Raw genomic sequence first — 17,136 nt, 5'->3', positions numbered from 1 at the left:
ACCATTACTGCTCACTTAACCCTCCAGTGGGTCTGGACTTTCCTTTCATTTATTCCGTTGGCATGTGACTTTAAGTTGTTTTCTTTCGCAATAAAGCTCTTTCTTATTTCATCAAACTCCACTGTCAGCGTCCTGTATGAGGAGATCCTATATCAGGCCCTCCCTTCTCCAACTCAGTTGTGGTTCCTTTTCCCAACCATCGGAAGAATCCCCGAGTTCACAACACCCTCAGCCTAGGCCAGTGACACCCAATAACTAAATTGTATTCTGCAGCAGACAGCTTGATAGTGATACTATACAATTCACTCCAAAGTCACAACGAAATCATGGCACATTCAAAATACATTGCACAAAGTTATGGGAAAATAAACCGCAACTTTCATGATGACACAGATCTATGCATTAAACGCCGCCTCACCAGTTCCGCCATACACAGCACTGTATGGGTTAGAACGGTAGGCTTGGATTACATTTACATAACGGGCTGCATGTGCCTGTTGGGTACACAGAGACGACACACACAACACCAAGCTCCAGCACTCCTCAACAAAAGAATGGCACCTCCAATTAACATCACTAAATGTACAGACGCCTTAGCGCTATTGTTCACAACACCAAGTCACGGGTCCAGAGACTACTATAAAAGACTATTTCAGTCTCAACACTCCTCTGCCTAATGACGTGCTCAGTAATGGGCACCCCCAGTTTGCAATACAAGTCTAATATTACTTTTGATGCATGAATGACAAAAAAAAACCCTACCCCGCCATAGCAGAGACACTTCTCCGAAATGCAGCTGGACACAGAGCTTAGGAAACAAGCCATTGAACAAGGGCTGCGGATTCATCACAATGAAACAAGTTTTAATTTTCCTTTAGATTCTATTTTACAGACAGAGAAATAAAAGCTCTCCTATTTGGTTCCCCTTGTATTGACACAGCCGCAAGAGCAGACATTAATGTCAAAGATAAATGTCTGGGAATAATTTTACAGGCGCCTAGCAACTGACGCTGGCCATCTTGTCTGACAGAGGAATAAAGAGACACAGGCCTGTGTGCTGTACATAGAAGAAAAACTGATCCAAGTCATCCTCGCTAGAGAGAGGCTCATTTATTTCTCACTAATGACCATTTCCCCCTCAAATTCCATCCCAATTAGCCCCTGTCAAAATAAAGGTAAGGATGGAATGTGTTTTGCCAACAGTAAATGGCGACACTTCTATCTGAATGGTAAGACATGAATGAAAGGAATCACAATCCATTCAGTATTAATGTGATTACTAATTTACACAGTAACCGAGGAATATAGTGCAAAATATTACCTGAGAGAAGCACATCCGAAATACTGTACTCAGGAAAAGCTGGATTATCAGATAACTCCTAACATACCTCCCCACCATAACAAACATAGGAGGTACAGTTACCTGAGGCAGAAGGCAGCTGACAGCACTGGAGACCAGATCTGTCCACACAAGATCTTCTGGAAAGCGACAGACCACTTGCAGTACAGTTGGATAGAAGGCTATGGCACAACCAGACTCTCCAATTCAGGTAACAGGGCCAATTCCGTTATGCAATATATAGTAATGGTATCTCACACTGTGTTCCGTATGGTGGATCGATAGACCATACAGATCGAGATGAGATGAGATCATCTCTTAGCGCAGGCTCTTCCTATGTAGTAAATAGTTCGGATTCCCGGGTCACTGGTCCCAAGTTGAGCCGTTTCCACTGACAGAGATCCCGGTTTCAAGTGCAATAATCAGTATTTTCTTACCAGTGGAAAAGGGTATTACTCTTATAGCTTTATGGCACTCTCACTGCACTGGCTGCCATTTTGTCTACTGGACACCATTTTACTTTCTGGTTGTTAGCTACAAGGCTTCGATGATGCTTCACTTTTCCCCATCTTGTCCCCCCTTATAACTATTTCTGTCTCTGATTTATCCCATTCTGGAATAGTGTGTAATACAGAATTACTATATAATAAAGGCCTCTGTATAAAACGATTATTAAATGACAATGTAGCCAACACTGTTGAATTGGTAGTAACATAACATAAACTTTGGTCCTAAATTAGGAGTAAAAATGTCATGAGTACAACCCTTACTCACCTCTGTCTAATGATGATTTATTCAATACAAGGGCATCTTCAATGTCGTAGCCGCTATAACTCATCACAGCCACGGTAGCATTCTGTCCAGCGGGAAGTTTCTCAAACTCAATGAGCTCGATGGTCTTGGTCTTTACCATCGGCCTTTGTGGATATGCCAGCAAGTACATTAAGGTGTCAATTCTATTCCTCTGATTGTATCCAATTGTTCCTGAACAAAGGAGAACAGGAAAGAAGGACAGGTTACATATAGAAGTAGGAACACTTATTCATCTAATAGCCTCCAAGTGAACCCATAATGGGTATCAATAGGACCCTTCCACTGCACAACTATGCAGGAGATGTATCAAAGCTTGGAGAGAGATAAAGGGAACAGAGATAAAGTACTAACCAACTTCTAATGGTCATTATTCAAACACTGCATGTAAAGTGACAGTTGATTGGTTGGAACTATCTCTTTCCAAGCATTGATTAATCTCCCCTACTATGAATGACCAAATGGTAGAGTATGATATTTAATCTATGCATATTAAGGCAATATCTAAAATGTGTAATCTTTTTCCATTTAGTTCTGAAACGTAGATTTAACCAAAGTATTTTGTAAAAAAATGTTTTTATTACTATAAAACATGGGCAGACTTCAAAACAATAAGGCAACTGTACAACTGTCTACATTACAGTCGTATATTTAAATGAAAGAAGTGTAGAAATACATTAAGAAGATAACTAAAAGGCCCCATACACTAGAAAGATAATGCCCGATTTCATCCAATTTCGGGCATTCGGGCTGATATATCGGGTGATATCGGGCATTTTGGATGTGTTTCTGATCCAAACCACGTTCCCGTGAGGGTCGGATCGGCTACCCTAGATCGATAGTGCTGCACTCGTGATATGTCGGTTCCCGCAGGCATGGCTGGGACGCATACGATATATTGCATGCAAAATGTACCAAATCATATGGAATCGTATGGAACCACTCCTGGGAAACTCCCGGGAGAGTTCAAGGGAAATCGCCTCCGACTTCAGCCTCAGACATATCGTTGTAGTGTATGGGGCCCTTAACACGTCTTATTGAAATCTTAAACATTTTGCCATTGCTTGTTCTACCTCTATATTTTATTTCCTCACTGAAAGAAAGACTATAGGACAGACAGAGTAGGAAGAGCCTATCAGCCAGATCTACCCCAAAACAAAAGAACATTGTGTAAAGCCAGATACTACCAACTTTTCAACAGATCATGAAGTTGAAACCATATGCTGACATCATCATATATGACCAACACTCTGGGTCTGATTCAGAGTTTCGAGCAAGCAGTAAAAGAGGAGAAACGTTGCACCTGGAACAAACCATGTTGCAATGCAAGGGGTGGAAATACATTTATGTTTGCATGCAGGTTACATTATCTCTGCTTTTGCACGTAGCTCACAAATGCTGGACAGCATTATTTTAACACTGCACTTTAGATTTGAGCTGGTACATATCCCACCCAAATCTAAATTACTCTGCACATAAAATCTGCCCCCCTCTGTCTCTAGCGGTCATTAGTCACAAATGTTTTTCCCCATGCATTCATCATATTATCGTTTGACCAGTAGACAAATTTAAACAAAGTTTGTTAAATCTGCCTCTTAATCCCCTCTACCATATCGAATAAAAAGAGGAGTTCATCAGTATAACATCGGAGCCAGAACATACTGATTATATGTGAAGAATACTGATGCAATTGACAGAACAGGTCGGGGTTGGGATGCCGGCAGTCAGAATACCAACCGCAGCATCCAGATGATCAGAATCCCAACAGGGGAAGGCAAGTATACTTATTTTCCCCCACTGGCCCCCTAACCCTCCCGTCTAGCAGCCTAAACATAACCCTCCCACACCCACATCCTAACCCTCCCCCTGGGGGTGCCTAAACCTAACCACCCCTCCCCACAGCCTAAACCTAACACTTACCCTCCCTGGGTGTGCCTAAACCAAATACCCCCCAGGCCGCAGCCTAACCCTAACCCAACCCCCACAGCTTAAACAGACTCCCCATAACAACACACCCGTGTGCCTAGACACCTTGAGGTGAGACTGGGCACCTGCAAGGGTGCCTTGGATTGGTGGTCCAGGACCAATTCAAATAATTTATGGTCAAAAGTAATAGGCAAAACCAGTGCTGGTGGCTGCTAATCATAAAATATGTGGACAAACAGAAGCAAATCTTACCCCTCACCACACAACTGGACCTAAGGATGACATATAAACACAATTTACTTAATTTAATATTTCTTTCTAAGTTTCACAATAAGAAACATTTTGCCTAGGGATGCTGTGAAAAAAATTATGATACTCCAGGGAGCAGTGATTCAAATAATTTGGGAACCATTTACATAAACTAAAGCCAGAAAGCCCATTACTATTTCTGGATAGAACCTTACATATCATGTAGCAGCCATTTGTGGAAACGGTAGGAAGCTCTAGCTATAACAAAGTTAGAACAAGCAGTCCTTGAAACTAATTAATCATTAAGTGCAATACCACTAGTACTTTACACTCTTAATATTGGGTAAGATCAATAACTTTTGTCATTATATATTTAGAGATGAGCGGGATCAGTTCTCAGAGAACCGAACCACCCCGGACTTCACGTCACGAGCCCGGATCGGAGTCAGGCTCAGGTTTTCCCGCCTGACTCGGAAACCAGAACGAGGCAAAACGTCATCATCCCGCTGTCGGATTCTCGCGGGGTTTGGATTTCATATAAGGAGCCGCACTTCACCGCCATTTTCACTCCGGCATTGGAGAGTGTAGAGAGAGGACAAATCTCCATCCTCAATGGTAGTGTCTTGTGCTGCATCTGTCCAGTCACAGTGGTGGTGTCCTCTGCTGCCATATGTCCAGTGCTGCTGTATAAGTCCAGTCCACTGCAGTGGTGCTGTATTGTCCTGCATCAGTCCAGTGGTGGTGTTCCTGTGCTGCTGTATATGTCCATTGATACTGTTGTATATGTCCAGCGGTACTGCTGTATAATTCCAGTGATCCTGGCGTATAAGTCCAGTGATCCTGCTGTATAATTCCAGTGGTACTGGCGTACAAGTCCAGTGGTACTGGCGTACAAGTCCAGTGGTACTGGCGTACAAGTCCAGTGGTACTGGCGTACAAGTCCAGTGGTACTGGCGTACAAGTCCAGTGGTACTGGCGTACAAGTCCAGTGGTACTGGCGTACAAGTCCAGTGGTACTGGCGTACAAGTCCAGTGGTACTGGCGTATAAGTCCAGTGATACTGCCGTATATGTCCAGTGATACTGCCGTATATGTCCAGTGATATTGCCGTATATGTCCAGTGATACTGCCGTATATGTCCAGTGATACTGCCGTATATGTCCAGTGATACTGCCGTATATGTCCAGTGATACTGCCAAATATGTCCAGTGATACTGCCAAATATGTCCAGTCATACTGTTGTATATGTCCAGCGGTACTGCCGTATAAATCCAGTGATCCTGCTGTATAAATCCAGTGATCCTGCTGTCTAAATTCAGTGATCCTGCCGTCTAAATCCAGTCAAGTGATACTGCCGTATATGTCCAGTGATACTGCCGTATATGTCCAGCGGTACTGCCGTATAATTCCTGTGATCCTGCCGTATAATTCCAGTAGTACTGGCGTATTAATCCAGTCCAGTGATACTGCCGTATATGTCCATTGATACTGCCGTAGAAATCCAGTGATCCTGCTGTATAATTCCAGTGGTACTGGCATATAAATCCAGTGATCCTGCCGTATAATTCCAGTGGTACTGGCGTATAAATCCAGTGATCCTGCCATATAATTCCAGTGGTACTGGCATATAAATCCAGTGATCCTGACGTATAATTCCAGTATATATATATTTATATGGATTACTGAGGCCATAACAACTATGCTGGTGCTAGACGTGCGTCCGGTATCAGCCATTAATGCAGTGGGACTGCAGTGCCAACCCTAGATGGGCCAGGTGTTTGTGCCACACACTTGTGTCGCTTAGCTTAGCCATACAGCTACCTCATTGCCCTCTTTTACTTCTTGGCATGATGCGCTGTTTGGGTATTTTTTTTTTTTTTTTTTAGTGCCATCCTGTCTGACACTCTAATGCCACTCCTAGATGGGCCAATTGTTTGTGTCGCTTAGCTTAGTCATACAGCAACCTCATTGCAATTCATTTCTTCTTTGCATGACGTTCTGTTTGGGGCCTATTTTTTAAATCTGCCATCCTGTCTGCCACTGCAGTGCCACTCCTAGATGGGCCAGGTGTTTGTGCCGCACACTTGTGTCGCTTAGCTTAGTCATACAGCAACCTTGGTGCACCTCTTTTTCATCTTTGCATCATGTGCTGTTTGGGGCATGATTTTTTCAAGAGCCATCCTGTCTGATACTGCCGTATAAGTCCAGGAGTACTGCTGTATTAGTCCAGGGATACTGCCGTATATGTCCACCAATTGCAGAATTTTTGAAAAATGACAGGAGCATGCAGGAGATGCTGTCAGTGGACTGAAAAATTGTGAGCCAATTTCGACATTCAGCCACTGCATGCCACTACTAGATGGGCCAGGTGGTTGTGTCGCTTAGCTTAGTCATACAGCAACCTTGGGTGCACTTCTGTTTCTTCTTTGCAACATGTGCTGTTTGGGGAATAGTTTTTTTAAAGTGCCATCCTGTCAACCACTGCAGTGCCACTCCTAGATGGGCTAGGTGTTTGTGCCGCACACTTGTGTCGCTTAGCTTAGTCATACAGCAACCTCATTGCAATTCATTTCTTCTTTGCATGACGTTCTGTTTGGGGCCTATTTTTTAAATCTGCCATCCTGTCTGCCACTGCAGTGCCACTCCTAGATGGGCCAGGTGTTTGTGCCGCACACTTGTGTCGCTTAGCTTAGTCATACAGCAACCTCGGTGCAACCTTTTGGCCTAAAAACAATATTGTAAGGTGTTCAGAATAGACTGGAAATGAGTGGAAATTAATGTTATTGAGGTTAATAATACCGTATGATCAAAATTACCCCCAAATTCTGTGTTTTTGGACATTATGTTTTAAAAAAAAATCATCCAGATCCAAAATCAAAGCACGAAAGGGTGGTTTTGGCAAAACCATTCCAAAACCAAAACACGAGCGGGGAATTAGAACCAAAACACGAAAAGTGCCCGCCGCACATCTCTGTATATATTACACATGCACACACTGCCCCATGCTTAGATATCTGCCTATTATGTGTTTTACGACAAATTCCTAAATATGATTGTGTTTAACCTTTAAGAATCCCTCTAACCAGTACTTAGGATGAATATAATGGTTGGGGCAGCTGTATGTTCTGTTGTGGGAGTACGGACTGGTCTCAAACATCTTTCGGACACCACAAAATGTTGTTTAACGTTACTGTTCATTCTATACTACAGCACAATTAGTATGCATACGAGGCCAAACCTGTGCACTGCACCAGGGCCGTCTTTTCGTATGGTCTCAATGGGCAGTTGCCCAAGTGCCCCAGGAGTATAAGGGAGCCGGAGATATCAGACTTCAAACCAGTGGTCCCCATCGGAGCCTGTTAACTGCAGTTAATTCGGTGTCTGACTTAGGGTTTTTCTGAGGGTATACTCCAAAAGCGGGGACTCTCCCCTTTTGGTGAACACTGGCAGCTTGACTCTACTTTGCCCAGAACCAGAGATATCAGCCTTCCAGCAGCTGCTCCCTGCTCCTGCGCCACATGCCTGGTATGCAGCTCTATATTTTCGTTGGTGGTTTGCTCTGGCACCTGAACTCTGATCCCCAAGTCCCCAGTACCTCCTGAAAGGTGTGACTTTTTAATTTTTTATCCCATTGAAAGCTAAGACATCTATTTCCAGGAGCTAGAGATATCTGCAATTAAGCAAGCTGCCCTCCCACCAGAAAATGATGACTATTAAGCCCACTCCACTATCCACCCCTCCCCTACGTACTAAACACCACCTACCACCCTGGAAGTCATGTACCAGGGCCCATTCTAAAGTTGTGTTCTCCCTCCCGCCCCATTTCCCACAATCTGTGTAGTAATGGAGTAATTAGCAGAAATTACTGCTCCAGGTCCTACATGCTGGGCGGAAGATAGAACACCCCCTAACGCCCGCCGGTCATCAAAGCTGCTGCTGATAGCACCCCCCACCCCTATTGCTGGAGGACGGGTGGGGGCACCAGTGCATTGCTTTGCCCAGGGTCCTACACTGCTGTTCAGACGGCCCTGTGCTGTACATTGCATTTTGTTTATTGGAAGGCAGATCCAGGGTCAAGAACTGGGTGGAGTTGAAATTTAAAGTTTACTGACGTTACTTTAAGTGAGAAGAATCAAAAATTGTCAATATTCCTTCCAGTATAAAACAGTCAGGAGTTATATTTACTTCTACGGTCGCATGGAATGATACTGGTATAAGAGAAAATAATAAGTAAATTGGCATTTTATTAATTCAGTTCTAAATATTACTATCTGAAAACTCTTGTTCTATATATGTAAGACATCATCACCAGTTCCGACAATAATACACAGTACCACTTGCTATTAACATCTACACATTAAACACACAATACAGAAAAATAAATTAATCCCATATTTGGGATAGTTTAATGGTGAATGCCAGGCCTGTAGCACCATAAATGGCAAACTCGGGCATGCTGAGATCATTAACCAACCACAGATTTGACATCATTTTAGATTAGGTTTCAGATCATAATATGCCAGAGGTCCTGTATTGTTATACCCTAAATCCTCCCAAACTCTTTATGACTCTATAAATTTACAGGTGATATCCAAACTACAAATCATCACAGACATCAGGAATTTTGTCCTGAACAGTAAACGCATAACATTTCCTACACAGAAACATTTAGGAATGAGAACGTTATCTGTAATAAAACAAAAACTATTTACTAGTATTTTTTTTTTATAGGTCTGTACATGGAAACACAAACACAAAACGTTCAATACGTGGAGGAATAATTGACTGAGGGAAATATTTCACATTAAGATAAAGAAGACACATAAACCAACTATGATACAAAAAGGAACAGTTCAACATGTAAAGCTGGCCATACACTAGGACGATATTGCGCACGAATGTACGATTTTGGTGCATCGTTCAATGAATCGTGTGCGCATCGTGCATGTTTTGGATACGAGTATGATGCAATGCGCGGTACCACTGGTCGAATGTCGCATCCTCTGATCATACGTGCAGCCATATTATCCTTCATAATCGTATGCACATCGTGCCATGTTTAATGCACATACAATGGAACATTCGATCAACGTCATTTTGAGTGGCATTTTTTTCAAGGTGATCATGTGCTTTTTGTGAGACATACGATCGCTCGATAGATCGTATGCGGATCGTGTGTCCAGAGCTCCCAGGGGAATTGAAGGGAAATTGTGACAGGAATCAAATCAGATGCTGGTTGTCATAGTGTATGGCCAGCATAAGTAGTTCAGCTGAAAGGATACACAAAATATTAGGTCATAATAAATAGTGCATATGGCCTATATGAACATGGTTGTTCTATTCTTGGCCATGCCATCCTGTGGCTCTCCAGCTGTTTTGAAACTACAAGTCCCAGCATGCCCTGACACAGTTTTTGTTATTGGGAATTGCTAAAACTGTGTCAGGGCATGGTGGGATGTGTAGTTTCACAACAGCTGGAGAGCCGCATGTTGGCCAGGCCTGTTCTATTCTCTCATCTGTTCACGTGTTACAGACATTCCCATTGGCCTTATGTGGAGTTGAACGTACGGCCACTTGAGAAACGAGTCATGCGTATTTCCTCACTGAACATGCTCAGATGTAGAGCTTACGCAAGTTTGGGCGATGCAGAGTCACATCTCCGTTTGCAACTGAGGTGTAGCTGGGCTGTAACGGGACACTCCAACGTAGGCAAAGCTCGGTGAGGGCGAGTGGCTGGAACTTTGTAGCACGCAGCACACATACGACTGTTTCCAGACTTTTCTTTTGCATCTAGTATAGGCTACTATAACACTTTAAACTGCTACTTTTTACTAGTGTGATGCCTTGGGGCAGTGGTTTGTGCTTGCCCTGGGGGCCACTTGATCTGGACTTAAACCTTAGGGATGTTATGAACTAACCTAATTAGATCACCTCTCCGTGGTAGGTAGGACCATCATTTTGGCCAAAAATTATGCAAAGAACCACAATTTGACTCCATGTTACATTGCAGTTTATTATAAAATTGTTCTTAGTGCTTAGAGTGTGCACCTGCATTTTTACTTTTTTTCTGTGTGTCACTACAAGTCTCAGAATAATAGCACCTCTTATTAGGTTTAGAATTAGGGGTTGCAGTACAGCCCTCCCCCTATATATTCTATATTGTGTAGATTAGTGTACACTTAGGGGTCTATTCAATTGTTGCCGGATCCCAGTATTTAATTTGCGGGCATTTCTGAAAGGTTTTTGCCCGTTTCCGACAATGCCAATCCAAAGTTTTTTTAAAGTCGGATCGCCATTGTCAAAAACGGGCCAAAAACCTGTCATAAACGCCCGAAAATCCGACAAAATATGTGGTTCCGCGGCTAATCCGCCGATCCACGTATTTTCTGAAAAGTTGGAATTCCAGACTTGTCGGAAAAACAGCACTGGACTTGAATAGGTCGAATCCAGATTCAACCTAAAAAAGTCTGAGTGTGCAGTTTTTCCGACAATTTGGGAGTTTCGACAATACTTGAATAGACCTCTTTAAGGCGGGGACTCCTTCAGTTTGGACTAGTACCCCTCCCACCTGTCCATGGGTGTGTTTTTTTTATTAGTATGGGTCCTAGCACTTACAGTCTACATATATGAATCTAAGTCTTGGATACAGTCCTATAATATGTCAGTATTCGGAATGGGTTCAGGCCATGGGGCCTCCTGGGTTGGTGTGACCAGGCTGCTTCGGGGCAACATTATTGTAAAACCATGTAACACTTTTTAGCACCTAAATTGCTTTTTATTAAAGTGACACTTTTTAACACCTTCATTACTACTTCTCACCTACGTAACACTTTTAGCACTTAGTTGCTACCTCTTATTTATGTAACACTTTTTAACACTTAGGGGGAATTCAAATGTTATCGCCCCGGATCTCCCGTCTAAAGTGACGGGAGATCGCTGGGGCGATAGTCATTTGATGCCCCCTATCACGCTGGTCGCACCCAATAGTGTCAGGTTTAGCCGAGTAAAGCGGCTAAATCAGACTAAACTAATAGACGTGATCGGGAAAAGTGCAGACTCAGTTTTCGCACATTTCAGCTCTCCAACCCTGGCGGTTGCTAGCCGAAATGTAGACTCTGGCAGCTGATCGCACTCGAACAGAGCTACATTTGAATATCTCCATTCGACGTCATCTACTGGCTGCCGGACAAAAAATCATTTGAATCTCACCCTTAAACTGCTACAGATGTAGCCACGCCCATCTTGCTGTGGTGCGGCATGCTGTATGGCGTGCTGGGCTGTGACTATTTGCAGCCGGCATGCGATAGCCGGCTGTGAAAGCCCGCAGCCTGGAATGCCATGCAGCGAGCTGTGCTGCAGCATGCCGCATCGCAGTTAAGATGAGCATGGCTATATCTGTACTTCTTACTATTGTGATGCCTTGGGGCGGTTGGGTTGTGCTGGCCCGGGAGGTCCCACGATCTGGACTAAAAACATAGGAATATTAGGGACCCACCTGATGAAGTCACCTGGTCATTGTAGGGAGGCCCACATTTTTGGCCAGAAATTATGTTAAGAACCTCTATTTTACTCTACTGTATGTTAAATTGCAGAGATTATTATAATTGTTCTGAACACTTGTGCACCTGTATTTTCAAATTTGTGTGTGGCACTACAAGTCTCAGCATGGTAGCACCTCTTACTATGTTTAGACGCTGTGGCTCAATTGAGGCACACGCTCCCCGCTGGACGTCTGTAGGAATAGGCGTCTATCAGAGCTATTCAATTGTTTCTCTGATCAGAAGGCCATCATTCACATCAGTCACATTTTTTCTCCGAACCTCTGGATGTGCAAGAAAAATGTGTTAAGTCCGTAGTTTGGGAGCCCAAACACTGACTTTGGATACCCAATTAAGCGCTTTGCGACGCTAAACCCAGTGCATAACGTGCGTAAAACTATTAATAGGCATCTGATCAGAGCAACAATTGATTATCTCCGATAGATGCCAAGCAGGGGGCATGTGCCACAAATGAATTGGCCTCGGTGTGCACACAGCGTGGAACACATGTACTGTGCTTTTTTTTAGCGGTTTAGACACAAGTGCAATTGAAAAAGAATGACCATTTGGAAGAAGATCAGCATAGCGTCCAACTTTGAATCAGCCCCACAGAGTCTACATGCACAGTTAAGGCGAGATATACCAATAGAATAAATACAGCCAAATCTGTAAAGATTTGGAGGTTTACAGCAATACCTATGGGTATAACCATATGGTTAAAGAGGTCCGCAGGACCATTAAGGTTTCCCAGTACAAACTCTCCCTGTTTGTAGACGTCTTCTTCCTCACTCTCACCAATCCACTTGTCTCCCTGCCCAATCTTTTCAAGGATTTGACTCTCTATGGAGACCTCTCTGGTTATAAAATCAATCATGATAAGTCGGAAGCCCTCGCTTTACACATTCAGATAACCACATCAGACCTTCTTAAGTATAATTTTTCTTTTACTTGGCGGTACATGTCTATAAAATACTTAGGGGTTTATTTCACTAAATCTTACCATTTGCTTTATGAAGCGTGAGGAGATGGGTCAACCTGGAGAGCGACCTGGTATAGGTGGATTCGATTTCCCACCTTCCATGGCTTTCCTGCTTCCACAGAACAAAAACCGTTTCTTCTGTTCCAGCAGTCGGTGTAGAGGGGAAGGATAGAATTTACTGAATCCCATATTGAGAGTGTAAGGGACACCCTCGATATGGGATTCAGTAAATTCTAACCTTCTCTCTACACCTATCCTTCTCTCCTAACACCCTTATGGAAACACCCTTCTTTCCCCCTGGCCGATCTCCTGCTATGGCTACTACATGGTCAGCAACGGGCATCACCTGTTTTCATCATATAATTCGTAACATCCCATACTCTTTTGCGGAACTTCAAGAGAAATACTCTCTGCTGAAGTCCTATTTCTACTAATATATTCAGAAACTTTGTTTCTATCTCTACCAGAGCAATTGGTCCTTCATGCATTCCGTTGGCTATTGAACATCTTTGTATTTACCGTTCTACGGGCAGAGTGGCCCCATCTCCCTACTGTATCATTCCATCTTATCCCCGGACTCTCCTCCCCGAGTGGCACACGAGATTTCCTGGGAGGAGAAATGATTGACCAAGCTGAAGGTCCTCAGAGGCCAAAGTATCGAACTTGTAAAACTTTGCAAACGTGTTCGAACCTGACCAAGTAGCTGCACAGCAGAGCTGTAAAGCAGAGACATCCCGAGCAGCCACCCAAGAAGAACCCACTGGCCTAGTAGAGGGGGCCTGTACAGATTTTGCCACCGGCAATTCTGCCGTGAAATAAGCATGGTGGATAGTGAGCCTGATTCAGCATGCAATAGACTGCTTTGAAGCAGGACACCCAATTTTATTGGGATCATAGAGAACGAACAGCGAGTCGGATTTCCTGTGACGAGCCGTTCTCTTTACATACACCTTCAAAGCCCTCACAACATCCAAAGACTTTGAAGTAGCAGAGGTGTCCGTAACAGCCGAAAACACAAAAGGTTGGTTGATGTGAAACGCGGACACCACCTTAGGAAGAAATTGCTGACGAGTTCTGAGTTCAGCTCTGTCCGACACACATCTTGCTGAAGCCAAGGCCAACAGTGTGACGGTCTTCCACAAAAGGTACATTACGTCAACCTCCGGTAACGGTTCAAACCAGTCCGATTGGAGGAACTGCAGCACCAAATTGAGATCCCAAGGTGCCGTGGGAGGCACAAAGGGAGGTTGGATGTGCAGAACACCTTTCAAAAACGTCTGGACCTCAGGGAGATAAGCCAATCGTTTCTGAAAGTAAATAGACAAGGCCGAAATCTGGACTTTGATGGAGCCTAGGCGTAGGCCCACATCCACTCCCGACTTCAGAAAAATCAGGAGAGGTCCCAGATGAAAATCCACCGCAGAATATTGGGGCAGATGTATTAACCGGTATCCGGACTCCAGGTCGACAACAAAAAGGTCAACGCCAATTGGTCGACACACCTTAGGTGGACATGGACAAAAGGTCGACAGGAACAAGGTCGACATGGAAAAAGGTCGACATGAGTTTTTCACAATTTTTTCCCTTTTTTGGAACCTTTTCATACTTAACGATACACGTGGATGTTACGCACACCAGTGCTAACAGGAGTATACCGGTGTATGAACAGAGAGGGAAGCGAAGCAAACGAACTCACAGACAGTATAACATAACATACACAGGAGGTGATGGAATAACTAATAAACACAAAGTGAACGGAGAAGCCCAAAGGCTCAGGAATTGGGTGTCTCCCTAGTGTCAGGAATGCTCAGATGGAATAGAGCGGACAATGAAGCGATGTGTAGTGATTTAACATGTGGAGCACCTGAAATGATGTTGCTAAGAGCAACAGAAAAAACCCCAAAGGGTTACCAACGGGTGTGGGAATAAACTCCTTGGTCAGAGATAGAAATATAGACACAAGGAGAGTATCCACAATCCTAACCCCCACTTGCAGGGCACAGGTTCAGCTTACTGCCACTAAACTGACACCTGGACGCCCTGCACAGTGAGGGAGGATTAAGCAAGCAGGTCGGAGAGTACAGCCGCAAACCTGCTGGGTTCACAGAATAGCCAAAGAACCCCAGCAGGTCAAACAACTGACTCCAGTCTTACTGCTAGGTCCGGATTGGCAGAATGAAGTACCGAATCCCAAGGCCTATTCGCAGTAAGCAACAAGTAAATACAAAGTCACACAGTACTAGCTAACTCTCTGGAACTGACTAACAAACAAAGATTCAGCAGCATTTGCCTAGCCTGAGAGGATGGTTTATATAGCAGGTGCTGTCCACGCCCCACTCAGACCTCACAGACTGTGAGCACAAAACCAGCGCCGGATTCCCTGCCGTGCACAGAGCCTGTAACCACTACACAGTAAAAACCCGGACTGGAGTATCAGCTGCGCTCAGGTTACTTCGCTAACACTTGCCTCCCGGTTGCCATGGCGACGTGGCAGCACAGAGCAGGAGATCCTAACAGTGGACTACGATTGGAACGGTAATCTGTGCCGAGCGGAGCGAAGGCACCATGCCCGAAGCATGGCGAGTAAAGCGAGCCATGCGAGGGGACGCGGTGCACTAATTGGGGTTCCCGGTCACTCTACGAAGAAAACGGCACCCAAAATACATAAAAAACTCATGTCGACCTTTTTCCATGTCGACCTTGTTCCTGTCGACCTTGTGTACATGTCGACCTAAGGTGTGTCGACCAATTGGCGGCGACCTAAGGTGTGTCGACCTTTTTGTTGTCGACCTGGAGTCCCAGACCCGTATTAACCTGGAGAAGGCATAAGGAAGTGATAAACCAGGGATAAGTGCAAGGTGATACACGTACCAGCCAATCAGCTCCAATATGTAAATTAACAGTTAGGAGCTGATTGGCTGGTGCGTGTATCACCCTGCATTTATCACTGGTTTATCACTTCCTTATGCCTTCTCCAGGTTAATACATCTGCCCCATTGTCTGCTCTCACACCATATTTCCTATATATACGGTGGTAATGTTTAGACATTACCCCCTTCCCGGCATGGATCATAGTCGGGATGACCTTGTCAGGAATCCCTCTCCTGGCTAGAAAAAACGTTCAACTTCCATGCCGTGAAACGCAGCCGCAGTAAGTCTTGACAGACGAATGGGCCCTGTTGCAGAAGATCCTAGCAAAGAGGTAGAGGCCACGGATCTTCGATCAGCATCTCAAGAAGATCCGCACTGGCCTCGAAGGACCTGGTACGTGAAACAATGAGGATTGCTTGAACCTTTTTCCCTTTTTATTCTCTTTAGAATTCTTGGGATCAGAGGAAGTGGAGGAAACACGTACACCAGCTGGCAGACCCACAGGGTTGTCAGAGCGTCTACAGCCAATGCTTATGGGCCCCTTGACCTGGAACAGTACCGCTTGAGCTTCTTGTTGAGTCGAGAGGCCATCATGTCGATCTGTGGATATCCCCACCGACGTGTCAATCACCGGAACACGTCCGGGTGGAGGCCCCACTCCCATGGATACAGGTCGTGTCTGCTGAGGAAGTCTGCTTCCCAGTTGTCTACTCCCGGAATGAAGACCGCCATCAACACCACAGCGTGTTTTTCCGCCCAAAGGGGAATTCTTGACACCTCTGACATTGCTGCTCTGCTTTTCGTTCCTCCCTGTCGGTTTATGTACGTTACTGCCGTTACATTGTCCGACTGGACCTGAATGGCCTGATTCCGAAGTAGAGATGAGGCCTGCAGAAGGGCATTGTAGATTGCCCTGAATTCCAGGACGTTTATTGGAAGGACGACTTTCCGACTTGACCATCTTCCTTGACACTGCACCCCCTGGGTGACTGTTCCCCAACCCTTGAGGCTTGCGTCTGTGGTTAGTAGAAGCCAATTCTGAATACCGAACCTCCGACCCTCGACTAGGTGAGACGTCTGTACTCACCACAGAAGAGAGATTCTGGCTCTTGGCTACAGATAGATCCTCTGGAGAATGCACAGATGCACCAAGATCTGTAGATAAGCCTGATGAGGCAGCCAGATCGGAATGAGAAGGTACGCATCCTTGATATCCAGGGACACTAGGAATTCCCCCTTCTCCAGATCTGAGATCACCGCTCTCGGAGACTCCATCTTGAATTTGAACACTCGTAAGTAAGGGTTCAACGACTTGAGGTTCAAAATCGGTATTACCGAACCGTCCAGTTTCGGTACTACAAACAAGTTGGAATAATATGAGGTGGAACTGGAACAATGACCTGAGTTTGTACCAGTTTTTGAAT

At 44.6% G+C, this 17,136-nt stretch overlaps 1 protein-coding gene across 1 annotated transcript in view; it reads right to left on the bottom strand.

Annotated features, from left to right (window-relative positions):
- POLR3B (RNA polymerase III subunit B) overlaps nt 1-17,136 on the bottom strand; it is a 345,554-nt gene that overhangs the window by 79,879 nt on the left and 248,539 nt on the right. Inside the window, exon 20 of the mRNA XM_063928431.1 lies at nt 2,114-2,323. Coding sequence (XP_063784501.1) covers nt 2,114-2,323 — 210 coding nt within the window. The remainder of the gene's footprint in view (nt 1-2,113; nt 2,324-17,136) is intronic.

This window comes from Pseudophryne corroboree, chromosome 6, assembly GCF_028390025.1.
Source record: "Pseudophryne corroboree isolate aPseCor3 chromosome 6, aPseCor3.hap2, whole genome shotgun sequence".
NCBI lineage: Eukaryota > Metazoa > Chordata > Amphibia > Anura > Myobatrachidae > Pseudophryne > Pseudophryne corroboree.
The sequence above is the reverse complement of the archived record's forward strand: the minus strand, read 5'-3'. Positions and strand labels throughout refer to the sequence as shown.